Below are 20728 nucleotides of genomic sequence, written 5' to 3'. Positions count from 1 at the left end.
GCTGCTTTCCGGCGGCCGCTGGGAGACAGCTTTTCGGCGGCGCCCGGCGAGAGGCGTGAGGGGAGACTGACGTGAGCTCATCGGTCTCTCCCGGGGGGAAGCCGGCGTCGAGAGGAGCCGAGGCCGAGCGGGGCCTGGCCTGTGGAGGCCTTCGCCAGCCGCGGGGCCGCGCCAGGCAGCCGCCGCCTCGTCCCACTTCTCCCCCGAGGCGCTGCACGGCCGGGCAGCGGATCCAGGCCTCGGCCGGCGCCGGGCCTCCGGGGCCCTCCCGGGCTCAGCATGCCCGGGGTGAAGCTGACCACCCAGGCCTACTGCAAGATGGTGCTGCACGGCGCCAAGTACCCGCACTGCGCCGTCAACGGACTGCTGGTGGCCGAGAAGCAGAAGCCGCGCAAGGAGCACCTTCCTCTGGGCGGCCCGGGTGCCCACCACACCCTCTTCGTGGACTGTATACCCCTCTTCCACGGCACCCTGGCTCTCGCCCCCATGCTGGAGGTGGCCCTCACCCTGGTAAGCGCGGGAAGGGTCCTGCCGCGGAATCAGCAGGGCAGGAGACCGCCTGGCGATCAGCTTCCGAGCAGTCCCAGCTGGAAGCTCCCAGTGGTCCAGCCGGAGTCTAGACCCACCCCCGAGGTAGCCGTGACCACGAACGCACGACCCGCGAGGGCGCATAGGCCTTTGCCTGCACTTAGCAAGGCCCCGCAGATGGCAGCTCGTAGTGGCAGCGGCCGCAGGAGCGATCTTAACCGTCCTGGGTGTTTTTAGACGCTTTAGGCGACGAATAATGCATTAATTTTCTCACACCGGTATCCTTTATAGAAACAAGCCGTCGTTAACTGAGCGATGATTTGACAGCGTTTGTATTTGGGATTTCGAGTCACGAGAAGTTTTGACACTGCGGTTTGGCTTTTGCGCACCTTCGCGGGGCCGGATCCGTGTCTGCCGTGGGTGTAAAGGCTGCGGTTCTTCCGACGTTAGTGCCCCGGACCCCGAGGGTGGAGGCACGTTTAGAGGCAGCGTTGGCCTCACGGGCACTGCGGCCCGAGAATGCGCCTGAGCGCTTTGTAAGGGAAGCTCGTCTGTCCTCCTTAGTGACATCTAGAATGCACCCGTGGTTTTAAAAGCTAAAACCCGCAGATGGCAGGTTTGTGGAATTTAAAAGCCAGAGCAGACTTACCTTCCAGCCCGCACACTTCTGTGGGTCTGCTCACGACTGGTCGGTCTATTGAAGTACAGTGAGAAAAGATGTGGCATAGGGATAGACTGGCTGGTCATTGAATCCTAGGCAGTGCTTGTTGAGGTATGGTGTCCCATAAAGGAAAAAAAGACCACCGATAAATTTGAGTTGAAACCTTAGGGAAAAATAAACTGTAGACTCAGACTTGCCTGGCTTGAGGTGCAGTTTTTCATATACATATAAACTATGATACTAAAAAAAATTAGTTGATTATGCAAAAACTAGTTAAGTTTGAGAAGGTGTAGCTAGAAGTCCTTTCTCTATACCTCCCAACAAGTAAAATGAATCCATTTTGTAATTTACCTAATTATGACCCCCATGTAAAGTCTTGGCGAGCAGAAAGTATCTTTAGACAAACGGTCCTCGCCTAAGCTTACTGGGCACATCTTTGAATGCCTTTTAAACTGAGTCATTGTCTGAATTTCTTCATATCATCTTGGGGCAGGAGATAGATAAGAAGTAAATGATATTTATAAAATCAACCATTTTAGCTCCTGAAGAAATAGCTTGTCAGTACCAATACATCCCTAGGGTGTGCATGTGTCTGTTACTTCAAGTCTTCTCAACCACCTGTCTTGATTATTTTGTTATCAAGGGAATTGCGCGGCGATTGGATACATGAAGTGCATTCCCTTTCGGGAACTAGATCAACCAGTAGCATCAATGCAGGATTATTCAGTTGTCCAGTGGTGTCAGGCCTGTGCTGGGGGAGGGATATGCCTATGGATCAAACACTGCACCTGCTTCGCAGTTGAACTTATACCAAGCGGACAAGTACAGTAGCGAAGCATAAGTGCCGTATGAGGAGTTGAGCAGAAAGTGGGGAAGGTTCACGTAACCCAGCCTTCCTTCAGGGGATGCAGGAAAACCGCTCAAGGCAGAGGGAGTAGCTTGTGCAAAGACCGGGAGAAAATGGGGGGAGGGGTATTTCGGGAGGAGCTAGAGTGTAGAGTATAAAGCGACCTGGCATGGAGAGAGGTGAGCAGTGGGCAGATTTCATTTTAGAGGACCTTGCAGATCACACAGCGGAGTTTGGGCTCCATCATGAGGACAGGGAAGCCACTGGAGGAGAGTTGCACGGTCACATTTGTGTCTTGGAGTGATTGCCCCAGCCTGCAGCAAAGAGGATGTTGGAAACGGGAGTATATATAATACTAGAGGCAGAGAGGTGGCCTAAACTAAGTGCACTGTGGAAGCAGAGGAGACAGACCAGAGAGAGCCAGGAGGGAGAATCCACAGCATTCCGTGACTAATCGTGTGGGGACATAGGGAAAAGGAAGCAAGGGTGACACACCTCTATTTCTGACTTAAGCATCAGAAGGACAGTGGCACCATTCATTGAGGGAAAATGACCTAGGGTTGACGACTGAAAAATGGGTCTGAAACTCAGAAGATGGGTGGGCTGGAGACGTAGATGGGGGACCAGTAGCTTCCCAATGACTTTTGAAACCATGAGAGCAGGTCCTATTGGCTGGGACTATGTGCAATGAGTAGAGAGCCATGGACAGAAACCTGAGGAACTCCAGCTTCTGTGGGGTGGGTGGAAGGAGGGAAGTCAGCAGACTAACCAAGGTGGAGCCAGGGTGGGTAGGAGGAAAAGGTGTGTTGCTTTATCCCTAGAAAATCCTATCAGAAATAAAGAGCATCTTAAAGGCAAACCTGAGCCTCACTTGGAATTGTCAAAATAGGATTAATTCTTTTCATCCTTAAGTAAGCTCTACAGAGTTAAAGGGTTATGTTCCTATTACAAGATATAAATGCAATACTTGAACGAATTAAATATACCAACTGTAAGCAGCTGCATTCGGAGTCGCCTTTACGTGAATTTTCCCCAAGGATTAGGGCTGTGTCCACCGTTTACCTGGGGAGGGAAGATGCCCAGAGGGGCCCTTGACTCTTAAGGCAGGCCCACTGCCACAGCTTGTTAAGGGGCACTGCTTGAGGCCTTGTTCTGACCATGTTCCCCCTGCATCACTGCACGCTGCACTTCAGACTCGCCTTCCAGCATGTCCCCAAATGTGCCCTTCAGTGTTTGTGTCTGCTGTCCAGCAAAATTAAGTGCAAACTAGATTCTCTGCGCTTAGCTTTTCAAACAGTAGAAACTAACAGCCAAAGTTTTATCCTTGCCAAGCAGTGGTGGTTTGTGCTTACTTTTCTTCTATTGATCAAAACTTTGAATCATAGACTCAGAATTTGAAAAATACGAGAAAGATGTCAACTGAGTACAAATTAAATAACTTTCAAAATAAAGTTATAAAGGAAAATTTGCAGTTTGAGTCCATCCACAAATTTTGTATTACAATTAAGATATTTAAGTTTATATCATTCAGCTTGTGACTTAGCAACTTTATAACCTGAAGGCAGTGAAAAAATCTCCGTGTATGGAGCCATGGTTTATCAGCTATAGAAGATGCAGTTTTAATAAAGCGTGTAACTCCATGAAACTGTGTAAACGAGGCCTCATTCTCGCAGCTTGTTTCTGTTCAGGGAGTTTCGTATCGAGTTATTTTTGATAAGTGGGAAAGACTGACTTGATATGCAGTCCATCAAAGGGCAGCCTCAGATTCCTTTGCAAGGCTTTTCATTATAATTTTCCATTAAAAAAAAATCCTTGCATTTCTGGGTGCTTTCTATTTTTTTTTTAAAGTACTTATGCCTGTTAATTTATCCTTATAACCCTTTGACGTAGGTAGTGATGGAATTATTTCTAAAAGCAAAAATCCATAAAATGTCAGTAGGGAAATGAGCATAAACCTGCTGTCTCCCTAAGCCCTCTTTGCCCTTTTCCCCGGTCGGTGGCTTCCTGGTGCCGTGGACCTGCTCTGCATTACATTCTGCTCCAGGACTTCCTTCTTTGCCGGTTGGTCTAGTCACTGTGACTTGGGTCTAGAATTCTTTCTGCTGCCTCCACACGTGCCTTCTCTACTCATCTGCACAGGCTGCTGCCCCTCTGGCTTTTGGCTCAGCCCCCTGCTTCCTCCTGCCCCTTTTTCTCTCCAGAACATAAACGTGCTGGCCTGGGAGAGGGAAGCTGGCTGCTCTGGGTTCTCCTTTCAGTTCTTGCCCTTGACCTTCACCCTCTGTCCCCATGCCATTTACCTCCAGAGCTTTTCCTCCTTGGAGCCAGCTCCTTTCCTGCCAGAGGAGGATCAGCAGCCGACTTGAGAAGGAGCTTTTCTTCTCGTGAAACTAACAAGCCCTCTACTTTTAGAAGCCAGGGCCTGCTCATTGCTGCAGACAGGGAGGCTTGTAAGTGGCAAACACGGGAGCAGCGCCCTGCTGGGGGTGGCTCTTATCAGCTCCCTGCCTCGCCTACTTCATGGCTGTTACATAGCCACCTGAGGTGGTGCTGGTGCTTTGAAAATTACAAGGTGCCTCATACGTGCAAATGTTAGCGAGATTGCTGAGAGAAGCTGCTTTCTTTGTGCAGTCTAACTGGGAACGGATGAGTTGGGCCCAGGGCCTTCAGTCGTTCTCCTATGTGTCTGGAATGGAACGAGCCTGAAAGGGCATTGAACAGAGGGTGGCAGACTTATGCCAAGGTGAAAGTGTCCTTCTTTCCCTCTGAAAACTAAAAGAAACTACATAAGCAAATGCAGGATTTGGACCCTGTGTTCAGAGTCACTTGACGAGTTTCAGAGTGTTGTCCTGAACCTGTTCATTTTGATCGTTCACAAGATGCATCACGGGAGTAGGGCATCTTAGCAGCAAGGTGAGGAAGATGGAAGCGGATTCGTTGAGAACAGCGGTCAGACAGCTTCTCAGTTCTTTTGCCTTGTGCGGCCCCACTTGGGAGGGAGCGAGTTGCCATTTGGGCTGACTTCAGGATTCTGAGGGCCCTCAAGAGCTGCCTGCCCCACCCCCACCCTCCCGACTGTCCACACTGCTCGCCTCGTCCCACACCCTGACTCTTACTGCCCGCTGGGTCACTCTCACCGATGAGGTCTGGTTCTACTGAAACTTGTTTATGCCCCCTCTGTGGGCTCTGATGGCCAGTTCTCCATTCCTCAACTGTGGGCCACTTGTGTCTGAATCTGGACAGCTGCGGACAGGCTGTGCGTGCCTGTCAACAGGCATCCAGACTTAACTTGGTCGTTCTTTTTTGAATCATTGAAAGGTTTCTAAAGCCAAGCCAGAGCTTTTGTGCCTGGTTCACTTTGGGGACAGCCTCTTCAAAGAGTTCTACTAGGGAGATCCCTGGTGGTCTAGTGGTTAGGACTTAGCACTTTCAATGCCTGGGCCCAGGTTCAATCCCTGGTCAGGGAACTAAGATCCCGCAAGCCATGCAGCATTGCCAAAAAAACAAAAACAAAACAAAAGGGCTTCCCTGGTGGCGCAAAGGGTAAGAATCTGCCTGCTAATGCAGGGGACACGGGTTCGAGCCCTGGTCCGGGAAGATCCCACATGCCGCAGAGCAACTAAGCCCGTGCGCCCCAGCTACTAAGCCTGCGCTCTAGAGCCCGCGAGCCACAACTACTGAGCCTGCGAGCCACAACTACTGAGCCTGCGAGCCACAACTACTGAAGCCCGCGTGCCTAGAGCCCGTGCTCCGCAACAAGAGAAACCACCACAATGAGAAGCCCGCGCACCGCAACGAAGAGTAGCCCCGCTCCCCGCAACTAGAGGAAGCCCGCACACAGCAACAAAGAACCAGTGCAGCCAAAAATAAATTAAATAAATAAATTTTTTTAAAAAAGAGTTCTACTAGAAGTTCAAGGTCCTGACATTATTTTTCTGCTGGAATTTGGTTAGGCCCTTGGAGTTTTACATACAGGAATTCACCCCTCGTTAGGTAAAGTGTAAGTTGAGGTGTGCATTGTGTGTGTCACAAGAATCATCCTTCATGTCAAGTGACTCCTCTGCTCTCTGAGTGCAGGTATAAGGTGCCACCATGTGTTTGCTAAGGATTGAGTCCTGAACCGATACCTTCAGCCCAGGAAAGGGATCTGGGAGAGCTTAGACTGCTCACTAAAGACTGCTGTGGGAGTCCCTGGTGGCGTAGTGGTTAGGAATCTGGGCTTTCACTGCCGTGGCGCGGGTTGATCCCTGGTCAGGGAACTGAGATCCCGCAAGCTCATGGCCATGAGCTTGGCGCAGCATAGCCATAAAAAAGGACTACTGCTGGGGATGGTCAGGATAGCAGCAGCAGAAAATAATTATCTTATATTAAACGTAGCTGTGGTGGGCCAAAAAATGGCCCCCCAAGATGTCCACACCTCAATCCTTGGAACCTGTGAACGTGTAACCTTACGTGGTAAAAGGGACTGCAAATGAGATGAAGTTAAGGATCTTGAGACGTGGCGATTATCCTAGATTGTCTGATGGACCCAGTGTCATCACAAGGGTCCTCGTAAGAAGCAGCAGGGTAAGAGTCAGAGAGAAGAGTTGTGACAGAAGCAGAGGTCAGAGTGGTACAGCCACCAGCCACACCTAGGGTGACCCCTAGGTGTCGGGAAAGGCAAGGAACGAATTCTCCCCTAGAGCCTCCAGAAGGAATCAGCCCAGCGGACCCATTTTAGACTTCTGACCCGTAAGATAAATTTGTGTTGTATTAAGCCACTAAGTTTTTGTGACTTGTTACAAGGGCATTAGGAAGCCAGGACAGTAGCCAAACTTGGGATACCATCTGTAGTTGTGACTCTGGCTATAAGAACAGCCCACACCACAGGGCTGGGAGAGGGGCACCCAAGTGGGCAGGGTCACCTCAAGTGAGGATACACTCAAGAGACCAGTCTTTGATCAGAAACAAAGACTGAGAGGGCTACACTAAAGGATGGGCTAACTTATGGGTTTGAGTTCAGGGAATGGGACCAAATGCCAAATTTTAGAACAGGGCTATGCCCTTTGATACCACATAGAGATACATTTAGAAAGAAATGAAAGAATTTGCTGCTGTAAGCAGCAAGAGAGAGTTTCTAGAACTCATTCCTTGAAGAGGTGATAGAAACAAAATATAAGTAATTGTGGAATAATTTGCATCAAAGTTACAGTGAAAGAGCCGTTATAAATATTTTGTAGACATGGCTCTCGTCTTTTGAGTGGATGACCAAAACGTCTAATTCGTTCACTGAGCCCTGGTTTTGGCCAAATGTGGTAATTTGTGAGCTCTTAGGAAGCCAGAATTATTATTCTAATCCTTGTGTGAGCGAGGGAACCTTAGTCTGTAACCATTCTGTAATGTCTGCTTTTAGTCATAAAGGAGACTGTTGGAGACCCAAAACAGAACTTGAGAAAAAGAGCAGTAGAGCTATGTTTAAAAAAGGAAAAAAATAAGAAAGAAAAGAAAAACATTTTTAACCAGTTACTTTGAAAAACTCGAGGATCAATTTTATCTCTTCTTTTGCAGACTGAGGATAGAATTTACAGCAGTGTATTATTAAAATTCCATTATGGCAAAACAGGATGACCTTTTGTTGCTTTTAATAATAGCATTAGACCTGCAGGATGCTAAATCTGATGAGAGAAGAGTGGCATTATAAAACAAAAAACTTTAAAAATCCGCTGCCATGCTCCCATTTAAAAACATGCCACAGAGAAGGGTGTGCGCGTGCACGCACGTGCCTGTTTACCCCGCATCCCGGCATGATGGATTTTTCGTGGTGTGTTGCTAGGAATACGGAGATACGGTATTAAAGCAGTTGGCTTTGAAACAGACTTACATTCCCAGGCTGGCTGTGCTAGCTGGCTGTGCAAACTTAGACCCTCTCCGAGCTTTTTAGTTTGCTTATCTGTGAAGGATTGATTTAAGGCTTATTCAAGCCCCAGAATGCCTCAGTGCTTCATATTGTCAGAGAAGGTGGGTAACTCTGGTCTCACCTCACCCGCGGCACTGTACCCATTTAATATATGTCTGCACTGGGGCCTTCTGCTGGGACTGGGGGAGGAGGTCATTCCTCATGTCCAGCCCCACCCTTCCCAGTCATTACAGGGTCCTCCTCTGTGGGAAGACACCCCACCTCAGTGAGAGTTGGAGCCCAGGCTCTTCTTTGCTTTCTCTGGCCTCACGTGGACTGTGGAAAGCAAATTGGGGTGACCTTCTTTCCCCTGAACACCCATTTCATTCTTGTTTTTTTGTTTTGTTTTGTTTTGTTTTGGCGGTCCTGCTCGGCTTGCAGGATCTCAGTTCCCCAGTCAGGGATTGAACCTGGGCCACAGCAGTGACAGCCTGGAATCCTCACCACTAGGCCACCAGGGAACTCCCCCATTTCATTCTTATAGGGAGGAGGATACAGGGCTTATATCTGACTTGTCCCAGCATCCGGGGGGGGGGGTTCCCTCTGTTTATTGAGACTTGATATTTAAGGGAAAATCATTCACCTTTTCTTCCCAAATTTTGTTCTTCTTTCAGATTGATTCATGGTGCAAAGATAATAGCTATGTGATTGCTGGTTATTATCAAGCTAACGAGCGAGTAAAGGATGCCAGGTATGTCCATGCAAAACCCCTCTGTGGTCTGAAAGAATGATACTGTGAGGGAGATGATCTCTGCTACACGTTTTGACCTCTGTGGTCTCAGGATGCAAAATCTGTTAGAACCCCTCTGGGCCCTCCTTGCTTGTTTATAATATTCCAGGGGGACTGCGGTATGGGTAATTCCAAACAACAGTAATTCTAAACTTTAGTAATTCTAAACATTTATATTAACGTTGTGTTCTGTATCTTCTTTATTTTGCTTGAAGGGAATTCATATAATGAAAGCAACAGTCCAGGGCCTCCTGTTTCTGTCCCCACTCAGCTGTGTCTTGCTTCCCATTCCCAAGGTGGGAATGATGTGGGGCATAGCGTTAGGAAAGAACTCCGCTCTTTTGGGGGGTTAAAAAAAGAGTAACTTGTAGGTGTGGTGCTCTTAAGGTCTGATACTTTGATGAAAATGCGGTGTTTGCTGCTGCTTTCATGTTAGGTTCCAGTTTCTTTTATCCGGCTATTTGCACCCACTGTGATTCTCACTAATGAGCAAAGCTGAGGTCTTTGCTTTATTTCTGCGTCAAAGTCCCAGCAGAAAAACACTTGACACCCTGTAGTTAGGATAATTTGTGGAGGACTTAATAAGGCGGTTGTTTCCAGAGGTGTGAACGGTATGTAAGAGAACTCAGGAGAGGGGGGTGCAGTCACCTGGAGCTGGTGACAAAAGCTGGTACCTGCACTGCCAGAAAGGGTGAGGGGGGTTGGGTCAAGACGTCCCGCCCGAGGATAGAGTGCCCTCTGGTCGAGGGGTACGACCAGCAGCCAGCCTGATGGGACCTCACAGGCCGAGTCCCAGAGGAATCAGCACCCTGACCAGCCGAAAGCCAGAGGCAGAAGCCAGGGTGCCCTCGCACGCTTCCCTCACGTGGCCAGGCAGCCTGGGACGCGGTGAAGGACCCCAGACCGAAGTGTCTCCTGGAGTCACATCCACTTGCCCAGCAAAGGCAAGAAGAGGCTGGACTCACAGCGTTAGGGCCATAATACAATTAGCTGATGAAACACTTCAGGGATGGAAGCCGTTTTGCCCTACAGGACTGGGCCCAGTCGGGACTCAGAGGGAGACAGGGTCACGGGCGCAGACTCCTGTGAAAGCCTCTGTGTGGGCCACGGCGCAGGGGCGCCCTCCGAAGCCTGGCTCCCACGCTCTTCCCGCCCGCTGCCGGTCGGGCTCTCTCTCAGGTGCATCTCTTGTTGACCACGCCTTCCTCTTGAGCCCCCCTGCCTCCCGGGTCCTGATGAGCTGGGGGTATTCATGGCCTGTTCATGGCCGGTGTCAGTCTTGGTCTTTGTTACACGAAAGAGGCTGCAGGGCACAAAGAGCCTGTCCCGGGCCAAGCTCTGCGCTGAGCCAAGCTGGACTCTTGGCCTTGCCCTCGAGTTGCTGGATTGAACACAAAAGGCACCGAAACCTAGGCCTGTGGTGCAGGCCCCCAGGCCCCATGCCGGGAGGGCGGTACAGAGGGCTGTCCAGCAGTAGCAGGCAGGCATTGAGTCCATTGCTGTGACCAGAGGGGCCCCCGGGGAGGGGTGTCGTTTGAACTGGATGCTTGCGCGTAGCAGGGTCCTGTCACGTGCAGACGTGGAGAGCAGAGGGAAGAGTGCGGAGCGGGAACAGCGTGATGCAGACACCAGGTAGAAACCGGCAGGAGTGTGGGGCGCACGCACAGAGGGGGCGCCAGCAGGTGAGGCCACCCTGACGGCTGTGAGGCATTTCTCTCTTTTGTAAGCAGCGGGGAGCTGTCCTTGGAAGGTTTCCCTGTCCCGCAGCTGTTCTCGCAGGAAGGAGAGGAGACCGGGCCAGAGGGGATGGCGCTGGCTTCCTTCCTCCCCCGCCCCCAGACGCGCCCGCACAGGCTCTCCCCTCCGCTGCCTCACTTGGCTCATGGCCTCTTCATCGTCCTGCCTCTCTTCGGACCTCATTGCAGCCCAGCCTAGAATCATCTTGCTCAGACACCACTTTCATGCTCTTCACACCTTCTAGAATTTCCCAGGTCCTTCACCTGCTCTGCTCAGGAGGTCTTCATTCTCCCACTGAAGCCAGTGTCTAAGTGCCTACCAGCCATTGGTGAGATCTGTAGAGAGTGTGGTGGGCAGTGAGACAAGTGTGTCCAGTAACCCTCTGGATCCCTTCTGACCCCGTGAGCCTCGGCCATACTCCGGGATCTAATCCACCCCCGCAGCGTGTTTGGAGTAAACCTCCAGTCACTACCACTGTGCCTGGCCTGGGGCTTTCGTGGTGTCATCCTTTCGAATCCTCACAAGGGCACTCAGCTGAAGAAACTCCAGCCAGAGACGCTCGCTGCACCAAAGCCACACAGCCAGGAAACTCAGAAGCTGGGATCATGCTGACTTCCTTCTTCGGTACCGTTTGCTTCTACCTAGAAAACCTTCCCTTCTCTCTTCAGCCTCACCTAGCTAAAATTTTGCTCCTCTTTCAGAAACATCAGCTGATTCACATCGTCTCACAGCATAAGCTTTGGAGCCAGGTTAGACTTGCATTCAAGTCCTCAGTGACTTACTGATTCACCACTTTGGCCTCAGTGGTCCTGTCTGTAAAATGGAGCTAAAGAGTTCATCCCTCGGAGAGTGGTAGTGAGGAGGGCAGAGCGAAGCCACGTGCAGCGTGCTTATTAACTTTGTGTTTGATTCCAAGTAGAGGCCGGTCCTGTTACTAGTCCTGCGATTACCTTTTTTAAAAAAGGATCATTCAGTCACTGTTTTAATCAGAGAAAAAGAACTATAAGGTGTTTGTAACTAAAAGAACTGTAAGGTGTTTGTAACCTAAAAACTTCAGGTTATCCCATCAAGTTTCATTTGATCATTTCATAATTGCTGGAGCTTTGCTTCATGATAAACATTTCATGAGGGGTAGATTTCAGTACCAGGTCCAGTGCCTTGGCCTGAGGTAGATGCTCAGTAAAGAGCTTTTAGATGTAAATGTGAGCTCTCAGTCACAGGTAGATGTCTAGTCTTGTGTGGGTTGGGAAGGGGGAGTGGCAAGCGGCTTCCGTCTCCAGGGTCCCCACTGTTGTGTTTGGCAGCTGACTGTTCACAGGAACAAGGACTTGTGCAGCCGGGTTGGAAACAAAGTACTGACCTGACTGTCACAACGTGACAGTCTGACATTAGGAGTGGAGCAGGTCGGTGTTAGAGACTAAGTGTGAAATACAAATAAGAGGTAAACAAAATTGGCAGTTCTTTGAAAAACTTTGGCAATTCATTAACTATTGGAAGTTTTAAGTTGTTTCAAAAGAACACGTGTTAAGTGTGAGTTTGGGGGCACCTGAAATGAAACATAATAAATGTTTCTCGATCCCCTTCCTAATAAAAGTCACCAAGCACTGTGATAATCATAAACGTTAGGATAATAGTATTTTGCCAGTTTCTTTGTGGCAAATGCTCCTGGGGAGAAGATCACGCTCTTAGCAAACGCTGGCTTCGTTTCCCTTCACACGTAAGGTGTGAGTGAGCGAGGACCCGCAGAGACTCGGAGCGCGGTGCGCCTTCTCCGCAGTGGGCGGGTGAGTCAGCAGGTCCCGCTACGCCTGTGAAGCGCTGCCTTCACTTTGAGGGCCTTCCGGGGTGACCTGAGGGACAAGAATCCCTGAGGCCCTTTCTCTATGAAACTGTTTTTTTGTTTCATTTTTCTTAACACGATACTGCAGGTAAATAATCACACATCTCTATAAATTCTCAATTTTAAAAGTGAAAATAGCGTAATTAGATAAACTTATTCTTATAAAGCATTGAACCAGCTTTTTTCACCTCAATCACAAAGAAACGATCGTAATTGTGTAGTGTGTTTCTTTATGGCTCTGTCCCTGCTTCGGAAAGCTGAGACTCTAGTTGTGCAGGGAAAAAAGATGCGGAAAAAGACAACTGCATACCAAGGCTTAAGTGTTCAGAGAGGGGGCTGATGGACCTCATCTGGGGCAGCTGGCAAGACGTCCCAGAGAGGATGGTGTTTTCTGGGCATTAAAGATGGAGGGAATTGAGTAAGCAGAGGTGGGCGCCGAAGGGCATTCCAGACCGGGAAAGGTCTGAGCGGGAGGAGGGGTGTGTGAGGAGGAGACGCGCAGACAGTTCCCTGGGATGGAAGGCACACAGCGTTGCTCCGGGGGTGGGAACGGTAGCTGGTCCCGTGGCGAGAGCGGCTGGGTCTGCCAGCCTGAGCACGGGGGGCTTTTATCTTCTAAGAAGAGCCTGGAAATTGAGACCGGTGAGGAGGCAGTTTTAGAAACGCATGCCTCTGGTGACAGGCTGAAGGGGGCGGGCGGCAGGGAGAATGAAGGAGGCAAAGGGGAGGCGCCTGGAGCGGGGCTGGAAAGAAGTGGGAAAGGTCACCTCAGCCAGAGAAACTGGGAACAAGGCGGCCTGCCCGCCTCGGACTCCAGCCGCCCCAGATTCCAGCCGCGGGGCCTTGGGAGCCTGGCAGGCGGTGGGGAGGCTTCGGGGTGCTGGCCCTCCGGGGTGAGGGTGCAGACGCCAGCCTGCACGGCATAGTGAGGAAATGGAGTGACAGGGACAGGATCGTCAGCTTACTAAAGAGGTTGAAGAAATATGGTTGAAAGCGAGAAGAGAAGTTGGACCGTGGCTGGATAGAACCGGTTAATTTTCTTGTCCTAAAAAGGAAAAGACTCAGATTTGACATCAGAGCTGGGCTGGTTATGGGGGAAGGGAGCTAAGTAAGGCCCCGAGGGGGAGGTCAGAGTGGATGGGCCTGCGGGCGGGAGGAGGGGGCGCAGGGACGCGTGAGACCCACTCTCCAAGTCACCCTATTGACGTAAGGTGGAAAGTTGCCATTTATCAAGGTTGCGGTGGGCGCAGGGCCAGAGCCAGCCAGGGAAGGCTCACGAGCACTGAGAAGATCTGGAATGGCTTAGGAATTTTTAAAACTAAAAAAAAGGAAAAGCAACTGACCCCATTCCAGCGGCTGAGGGCGAAGATGGAGGAGGTGGGCCCTGGAGGCTGCTGGCCTGGGGCAGCTCTCAGCAGCACCGTTGTCGCAGGCCCTGGGTGGCGCTCTCCCCCGGGGTCCAGGGAGCCTTTCCATTTAGAAGACACCCTCTCAGGACCCCCTCCCAGGGCTTCCTGGTGGGGGAAGGGCCCCACATGGCCCACGCAGCATTCCCCATCTTCACCAGTCACTGCAGGGGGAACGCAGTCACCAGAAGCTACTTAAGCGGGCGGGTGTAACAAGCTCGGGCAGCTTACTGGTGCCCTTGGTCTCTGTATCATTGCTCTCCACTCTGCCTTAGGCAGACAGTGTTGAACGGCGTTAACTAGAATGCGGTAACCTCGCTGGTTCTTCTCTCACAGTCCAAACCAGGTTGCAGAAAAGGTGGCCTCCAGAATCGCCGAGGGCTTCAGCGACACGGCTCTCATCATGGTAAGTCGCTCTCGCTCGCTCTGGAGTCTTCTGTGTGCGGGTGGCTTCTGAGCGTCCTCTTGCTGACGTGGAGCTCTATCTGTGGATGTCAGCGGTTTTCCTTCCTGCGGGTACTTCATCGGACCGTGGCCCCCTTTTGCAGTCTGCTCCCAACCGCACGCCACTGCTGTCCCGGCGCACGGAGTTCCAGGGGTGGGGGTCGTTCCACTTCAGCATGTCTCACAGCGGGGTCCCCATGGCAGCACCACCACCACCACCTGGGAATTTGTTAGAAATGCAGATTCTAGGGGCCTAGCAGTCTGTGTTTCAGTAAGCTTCCAGATGATTCTCAGGCACGCTCAAGTGTGAGAACTGTTGGATTACGTTAGCTGGCACGGCTGAGGGAGCAGGGGAGGGAACCAGGGAGGGGAGTAGCTCTCCTCAAGAGCCTGTAAACCTCAGTTCAGGTGGGATTCTAACAGGGAAGGCAGAAGTAAAGTTCGGAAGCTTCACGTTTGTGAAAAAGCGGTAAAGTACTTAGTGTTTCTCCGGTATGACACAGTGCACCTGGGCCGTGCTCTCGTGGTGTCATGCGCTGTGAGGTGGGGTTTCGGCCACGGGCAGTGTTGACACTGGTCCTGGGAGAGCCATGAGGAAGGGTCTGCGGACTTGCAGCAGAAGTGCTGGCTCTGTTCACGAGCATGTCCTTTGTCTCGTTGCAGGTAGACAACACTAAGTTCACGATGGACTGCGTGGTACCCACAATCCATGTGTACGAACACCACGAAAACAAATGGCGCTGCCGAGACCCTCACTAGTGAGTGCCCTATTCCCGGGATGGCCCACGTGCCACGTGTGCTGGTGCCATTCCGGGCACCCAGCTCCCACAGGAAAGCGTTTTTAAGTTAGCGTCTTCCCCAGAGGAGTGTGCAGACCTCACACAGAAGTCATGCATGTTCCTCGACCCCTGGAGGGCTGAGGCCTACAGGGTTTCCGAGCAGTCAGGACAACCTGAGTGTCACTCGAGGGTCTTCCCACCCCAACCCCAGGGCACCCCTCCCCAAGCCACACCCTCTTTCCAGGCATTTGGCTCGGTTTGTTTGTAATCAGTCATCTACTTCCAGCTTTTTCAGAATTTCATGTGGAGGGTGACTCTTTCACGTTTCAGATTCCTTACGTACATCTTCATGTGTTTAAACGTACGTGTTTGCTAGTGTTCAGTATTGTCTTCCTTTATACCACTCTGCATGTGGCTGGTTTCCTGTTTACTCTATTGAAAAGCCGCCGGTTTTCATTAAGAGGCTGATTTCTCCTGTTTCACCTCGTAGCGATTACTGTGAAGACTGGCCAGAGGCCCAGAGGATCTCGGCATCACTCCTGGAAAGCCGGTCCTATGAAGCGCTCGTGGATTTTGATAATCACCTGGATGACATTCGGAATGACTGGACAAACCCAGAGATCAATAAAGCTGTTCTGCACCTGTGTTAGGGAGGGATCTCAGTGACTGGCCTCTGGGCATTTCCGCTACACTGAAGAAGAAAAGCTATTTTTAAATGTAAATAAAATCTCTCATAGCCCGTGTGGAAAGCTGACAGTTTTCAGAAGTGGCATGTGCCTTGCAAGAGGGCACAGTGTCCCGTCAGTCGTCTTTCTAATGCAGAGCCTTGAGAACAGGCACAGACTGTCCCACCTGACCATCCCTGTGGAGTCCTTCCCAGTTGTACGTTGCTATAATTCTTTAAATCAAAGCTATTTCTGCTTGTCCGAGATTGTTCCTATTAAACGATTTTAACCTTTTATAATCTGGAGAGAATACTTTTTTTTTTTTTTTTTTTTTTGCAGTACGTGGGCCTCTCACTGTTGTGCCCTCTCCCGTTGCGGAGCACAGGCTCCGGACGCGCAGGCTCAGCGGCCATGGCTCACGGGCCCAGCCGCTCCACGGCATGTGGGATCTTCCCGAACCGGGGCACGAACCTGTGTCCCCTGCATCGGCAGGCGGACTCTCAACCACTGCGCCACCAGGGAAGCCCTGGAGAGAATACTTTTTAAGGCTTATGAACTATCTTTTAAAAAAAAAAAAAAAAGGCCCAGATCTTATACCCAAATGAGAGTGCGTGTGAGTTTTCATCCTGTTTGAGTTAATATCATCCAGACCTGGGATTGGGCAGGCACGTAGCGTGCGGGTGCCAAGCAGTTTCTGAGAGCTGTGTGCTGGTGTCAGCAGCTACGAACAGCACGCCCCTGCCCCCCGCCCCCCCGCTACTGTCAGGCTTCCGTAGCTGCCACGACTCTACACGTGGGAATAATGCCACAGTTTCCAGAGAAACCTTCATCATTAAGGGTAAAAACAAACATTGTTGGGAAGGCAGCTTGGGTGGGAGCACAGTGTAATAATCCTCAGCCAGAAAGCTTGTAAACCTGTGGAACCAAAGGAAAAGTGGAACCATGCTAAGATTATCTTAAAGAGGCAGGAATCGGTCCTGACTCCTGACTGACTTGCGTGATTGTCCAAATGGTTCTAATTTATGTCTTCAAAACAATTATTTTTTTTGTATTTGAAGCAACAAAAGCAGAACAAAACTTAGGGTCCCGGAGTTTTATACTGCACTGTCTGTAATCATTATACTTGAAACAATCAGTCAAGCTTTTTAACCCAGTCGTAGGAAACTGATGGGGAAACTTTATGGTTCCATTACATCTTTTTCTTTTTTACATGAATTATTTCACGCAGAGTTCAGAGAACTGTACCTTTGCTACTGTCTTTTTTTGGACTACATGAAGGAAATTTGTAACAATCGGATAATCTATTGAAAAGGTTTATGACACAGCATTCACTATTTTCTCTTAATAAGTAGGAAACATTTCAGCATTGCTTACAATAGATGTGCTTTATCTAGTCCACCAGATTTTCTCTTCTTTCTTCAAATCCCGCTCGCCCTTGGCTTTTTAAGCTGACTTTAAATCACGTGGGGAAGACAAATGAAGGGGTGATGGATGCATCGGTACACTTTATCTTTTCACTGTCCTCGACTTAGACGCCAGGGCCAGCACAAGTGGAATGCAGTGCACAGTCTCGTCCCAGATGGGTCTGTATTTGTTTCGAAAAAGAAAGAGTTATCTCCAGCATTTACCACAGAAAAGGCTGTCTTGGGACTTCCCTGGTGGCGCAATGGTTAAGAATCCGCCTGCCAATGCAGGGGACAAGGATTCGATCCCTGGTCTGGGAGGATACCACATGCCGGGGAGCAACTGAGTCCGTGCGCCACAACTACTGAGCCTGCACTCTAGAGCCCGCGAGCCACAGCTACCGAAGCCCGCGCGCCTAGAGCCCGTGCTCCACAACAAGAGAAGCCACCGCTATGAGAAGCCCGCACACCGCAACGAGGAGTAGCCCCGCTCGCCGCAACTAGAGAAAGCCCGTGCGCAGCAACGAAGACCCAACGCCGCCAAAAATAAATAAATAAAAATAAAATGAAAAAGAAAAGGCTCTCTTTTCCTGGGATTAAAATGAACGTGTGCTACCTCCAGGTCAAGGTCAAGGGGAACTGGCAGAGCGGTTTGGAACAAAAGGTGTGGCCAAGGCTAGTTTTGGAGGCATTGCAAGGATAGTCTTATTTCCCCTCATTTTCACCTCTTTGTGGAATTCTTGTTCTTGATGCCCCCACCTTCCCAGGAACATGTGCCGTTCTCCAGTCTGGATTTCAGCCTAGAACCAGGCGCCCCGTCCATGGCTGAGTCGGGCTTATGTTTTCAAAAGAAAGCATATTAAATACCCTAAAGGGAGGAACGTATCTGTGAAAAAAACAAAAACAGATTCCAGAGTGCAGATAACTGGTCCTGGGTGCTTGTAAAGACAGCAGAAGCCTCTGAGGGGAGCCCCAGGCCCTGGGCTGGGCTCCCCTCCCTGTTACCTCGCCAAGCCTTGCTGTGTGGCCTCTGAGCCTCCAGTCTCCTGGCCCTAAGAACAGTCTTCATTCTTCCCCACGCAGCATAAAAGTGAGAGCCTGTCAGTTAGCCACTGAAATGGACTCATACTCTGCCTTTTCCTAGAAAAGACTTAAAGGAGCAACACAAAGTATATTTGTACATTGAAGAGATCTTCGTCCGTCAAAATGCCCCTGAGTAACTCTTTCCTACTTAAATCTGAAGGGGTTGGAGGGGAACGGGGAGGGCGGGGGGTGGGGTGGTGTAGCGATATCCCCTTAGAACCAGCCATATGCTTAAAATCCTGGTGGACATTTTTCTGTCTTCCATAGCATCTATCCATCATGAAGTGAGTGGGACAGATGAATTACTGGTTTATGTAAAAATGCCATTTTCCATGTCTAATGGTTGCCTTTAAGAACTGGGGATACTAGGGGCTTCCCTGGTGGCGCAGTGGTAGAGAGTCCGCCTGCCGATGCAGGGGACACGTGTTCGTGCCCCGGTCCGGGAAGATCCCACATGCTGCGGAGCGCCTGGGCCCGTGAGCCATGGCCTCTGAGCCTGCGCGTCCGGAGCCTGTGCTCCGCAACAGAAGAGGCCACAACAGTGAGATGCCCCCGTACCGCAAAAAAAAAAAAAGAACTGAGGATACTAAATGTGAAAAGGTAGGCGTAAATGACAGAAAGCAATGGGTATACTAAGGAACAATTGACTTCGCTAGTTCTAATGAAATTAGATTGACCTGGAATAAAAAGCAAATTAGAAATCTTGAGTAATTGAAGTTTTCCAGGCATCTGGTATTTTTAAGACTCCTCAGTGTAAAAAGTTCTGTCTAAGTAGCTTTGACTTAATAGCTCATTTTTCTGATTGATGTGTTTGGAAAACTCTTGTTCCTGTGTGTAGTCATTTTCAGCTTTTCTGACCTACCTTTTTTGTTTTGCCTTCAAAAGAAAAATATTTGCTTCCAAAACTGCCCCGTTTTAGCATTACAACTGTCTGAACACGGTAGCTGCTTTGTGACATCCTGTTAAGTAGAAGCCAGAAAAATAACTATGAGCATTCATCTCCGTACCCTGCGGAGATTTTTAGCAATTTTAATGAAGAGAGCTGAATTTTAAAATAGACTTTCGTTTTACTAATTGACATTTCTTTAGCCTTTCCATCAACTCAGTGCCTCTTAAGCATTAGATTTTTTTCTTCGGTTCAGTAGAAAGCCTGGCAGCAAATGTTGGTTTGTGTTCCTCCTGCCACCTCTCAGATAGGTGGTGTGTTAACCTGGCTTCGTTCACACTTCCGCGTCCAGGGGATAACTTTGATATTTGTATCCTCATAACATTGACTACTTGTTACTCCTAAGATGCTTACGATCTCCTCGAATGGGATGCAAAATCTGATCCAGTTTTGCATTTCTCCAAAACGAATCCCCATTCTTCTAAGAAGCTTTTTTTCCCTTGAAGATTAACTTCTTGGGATCTAGTCCAGCTTTAGGACCGCCAAAAATTGTGTCTTCCTTGGTCTTTTGCTTTCAAAGTAGTGTGACAAGTGCCAGCAGAAGCTCCACTTCGATTTGAGTGGAGGAAACCTTTGGCTTGAACTTGCGTTACCATATGAAGCAGAATAGCGTCCTGTATTTCGTGCTGTCTGAGAAAAGTTCCAGATACAGTCAGTAAGCCTGTAGTAAGTAATTGCGTTTCCGAACACAGGCACACCTCGGAGATATTATGGGTTCAGATGCAGATCACCGAAATAAAGCAATAGAGTCACATGAATTTTTTGGCTTCCCAGTGCATGTAAAAGTTATGTTTACATTATACTGTAGTCTCTTAAGTGTACAATAGCATTATGTCTGAGAAAACAATGTGCGTACCTTAATTTTAAAATACTTCATTGCTAAAACGTACTACCCATCACCTGAGCCTTCAGCGAGTCAGGATCTTTTTGCTGGTGGAGGGACCTGCCTCAGTGTTGACGGCCGCTGCCTGATCAGGGCGGTGGTTGCTGAAGGCCGGGGTGCCGGTGGCAGTTCCTTAAAATGAGACAACAGTGAAGTTTGCTGCATGGATTGACTTCCGTGAACGATCTCTCTGTAGCATGTAATGCTGTCTGATAGCATTTGACCCACGGTAGAACTTCTTTCAAAATAGGAGTCAGTCCTCTCAAACCCTGCCTTATCAACTAAACTGATGTCATAGTCTAAACCCTTTGTTGTCATTTTAGCAGTCTTAACATCTTCATAGGGAGTAGATGCCATCTCAAGAAACCACTTCTGTGTCCATCCATAAGAACTCATCCGTTCAGGTTTTATCATGAGATTGCATCAATTCAGCCACATCTTCAGGCTCCGCTTCTAATTCTAGTTGTCTTGCTGTTTCCACCACATCTGCAGTTCCTTCCTCCTCTGAATCTTGAACCCCTGAAAGACGTCCATGAGGGCTGGAATCGACTTCTTCCCAACTCCTGTCCATGTTGGTATTTTGACCTCTTCCCAAGAATCACGAATGTTCTTAATGGCATCTAGAATGGTGAATCCTTTCCACAAGGTTTTCAATTTACTTTGCCCAGATCCGTCAGCGGAATCACTGTGGCAGTTAGAGCCTTAAGAAACGTGTTTCTTAAATAATAAGACTTACAGGTCAAAATGACTCCTTGATCCATGGGCTACAGGATGGAAGTTGTGTTATTAGCAGCATGAAAACGCTCTTAATCTCGTTGTCCGTCCCCACCGGAGCTCTTGG

The 20728-nt window shown here is 49.6% G+C and overlaps 1 protein-coding gene across 1 annotated transcript; it reads left to right on the top strand.

Moving 5' to 3' along the window:
* Positions 1–4: 4 nt before the first annotated feature.
* Positions 5–17553, top strand: EMC8 (ER membrane protein complex subunit 8). The gene is made up of 5 exons (XM_067720407.1): positions 5–510; positions 8586–8662; positions 14021–14090; positions 14792–14886; positions 15398–17553. Exons 1-5 carry the CDS (start codon positions 280–282, stop codon positions 15555–15557), a joined length of 633 nt encoding a protein of 210 aa, XP_067576508.1. The 5' UTR covers positions 5–279; the 3' UTR covers positions 15558–17553.
* Positions 17554–20728: the final 3175 nt, after the last annotated feature.

This window comes from Pseudorca crassidens, chromosome 20 (assembly GCF_039906515.1).
Source record: "Pseudorca crassidens isolate mPseCra1 chromosome 20, mPseCra1.hap1, whole genome shotgun sequence".
NCBI lineage: Eukaryota > Metazoa > Chordata > Mammalia > Artiodactyla > Delphinidae > Pseudorca > Pseudorca crassidens.
Note: the sequence above shows the minus strand (reverse complement) of the source record. Positions and strands in the feature narration are given on the sequence as shown.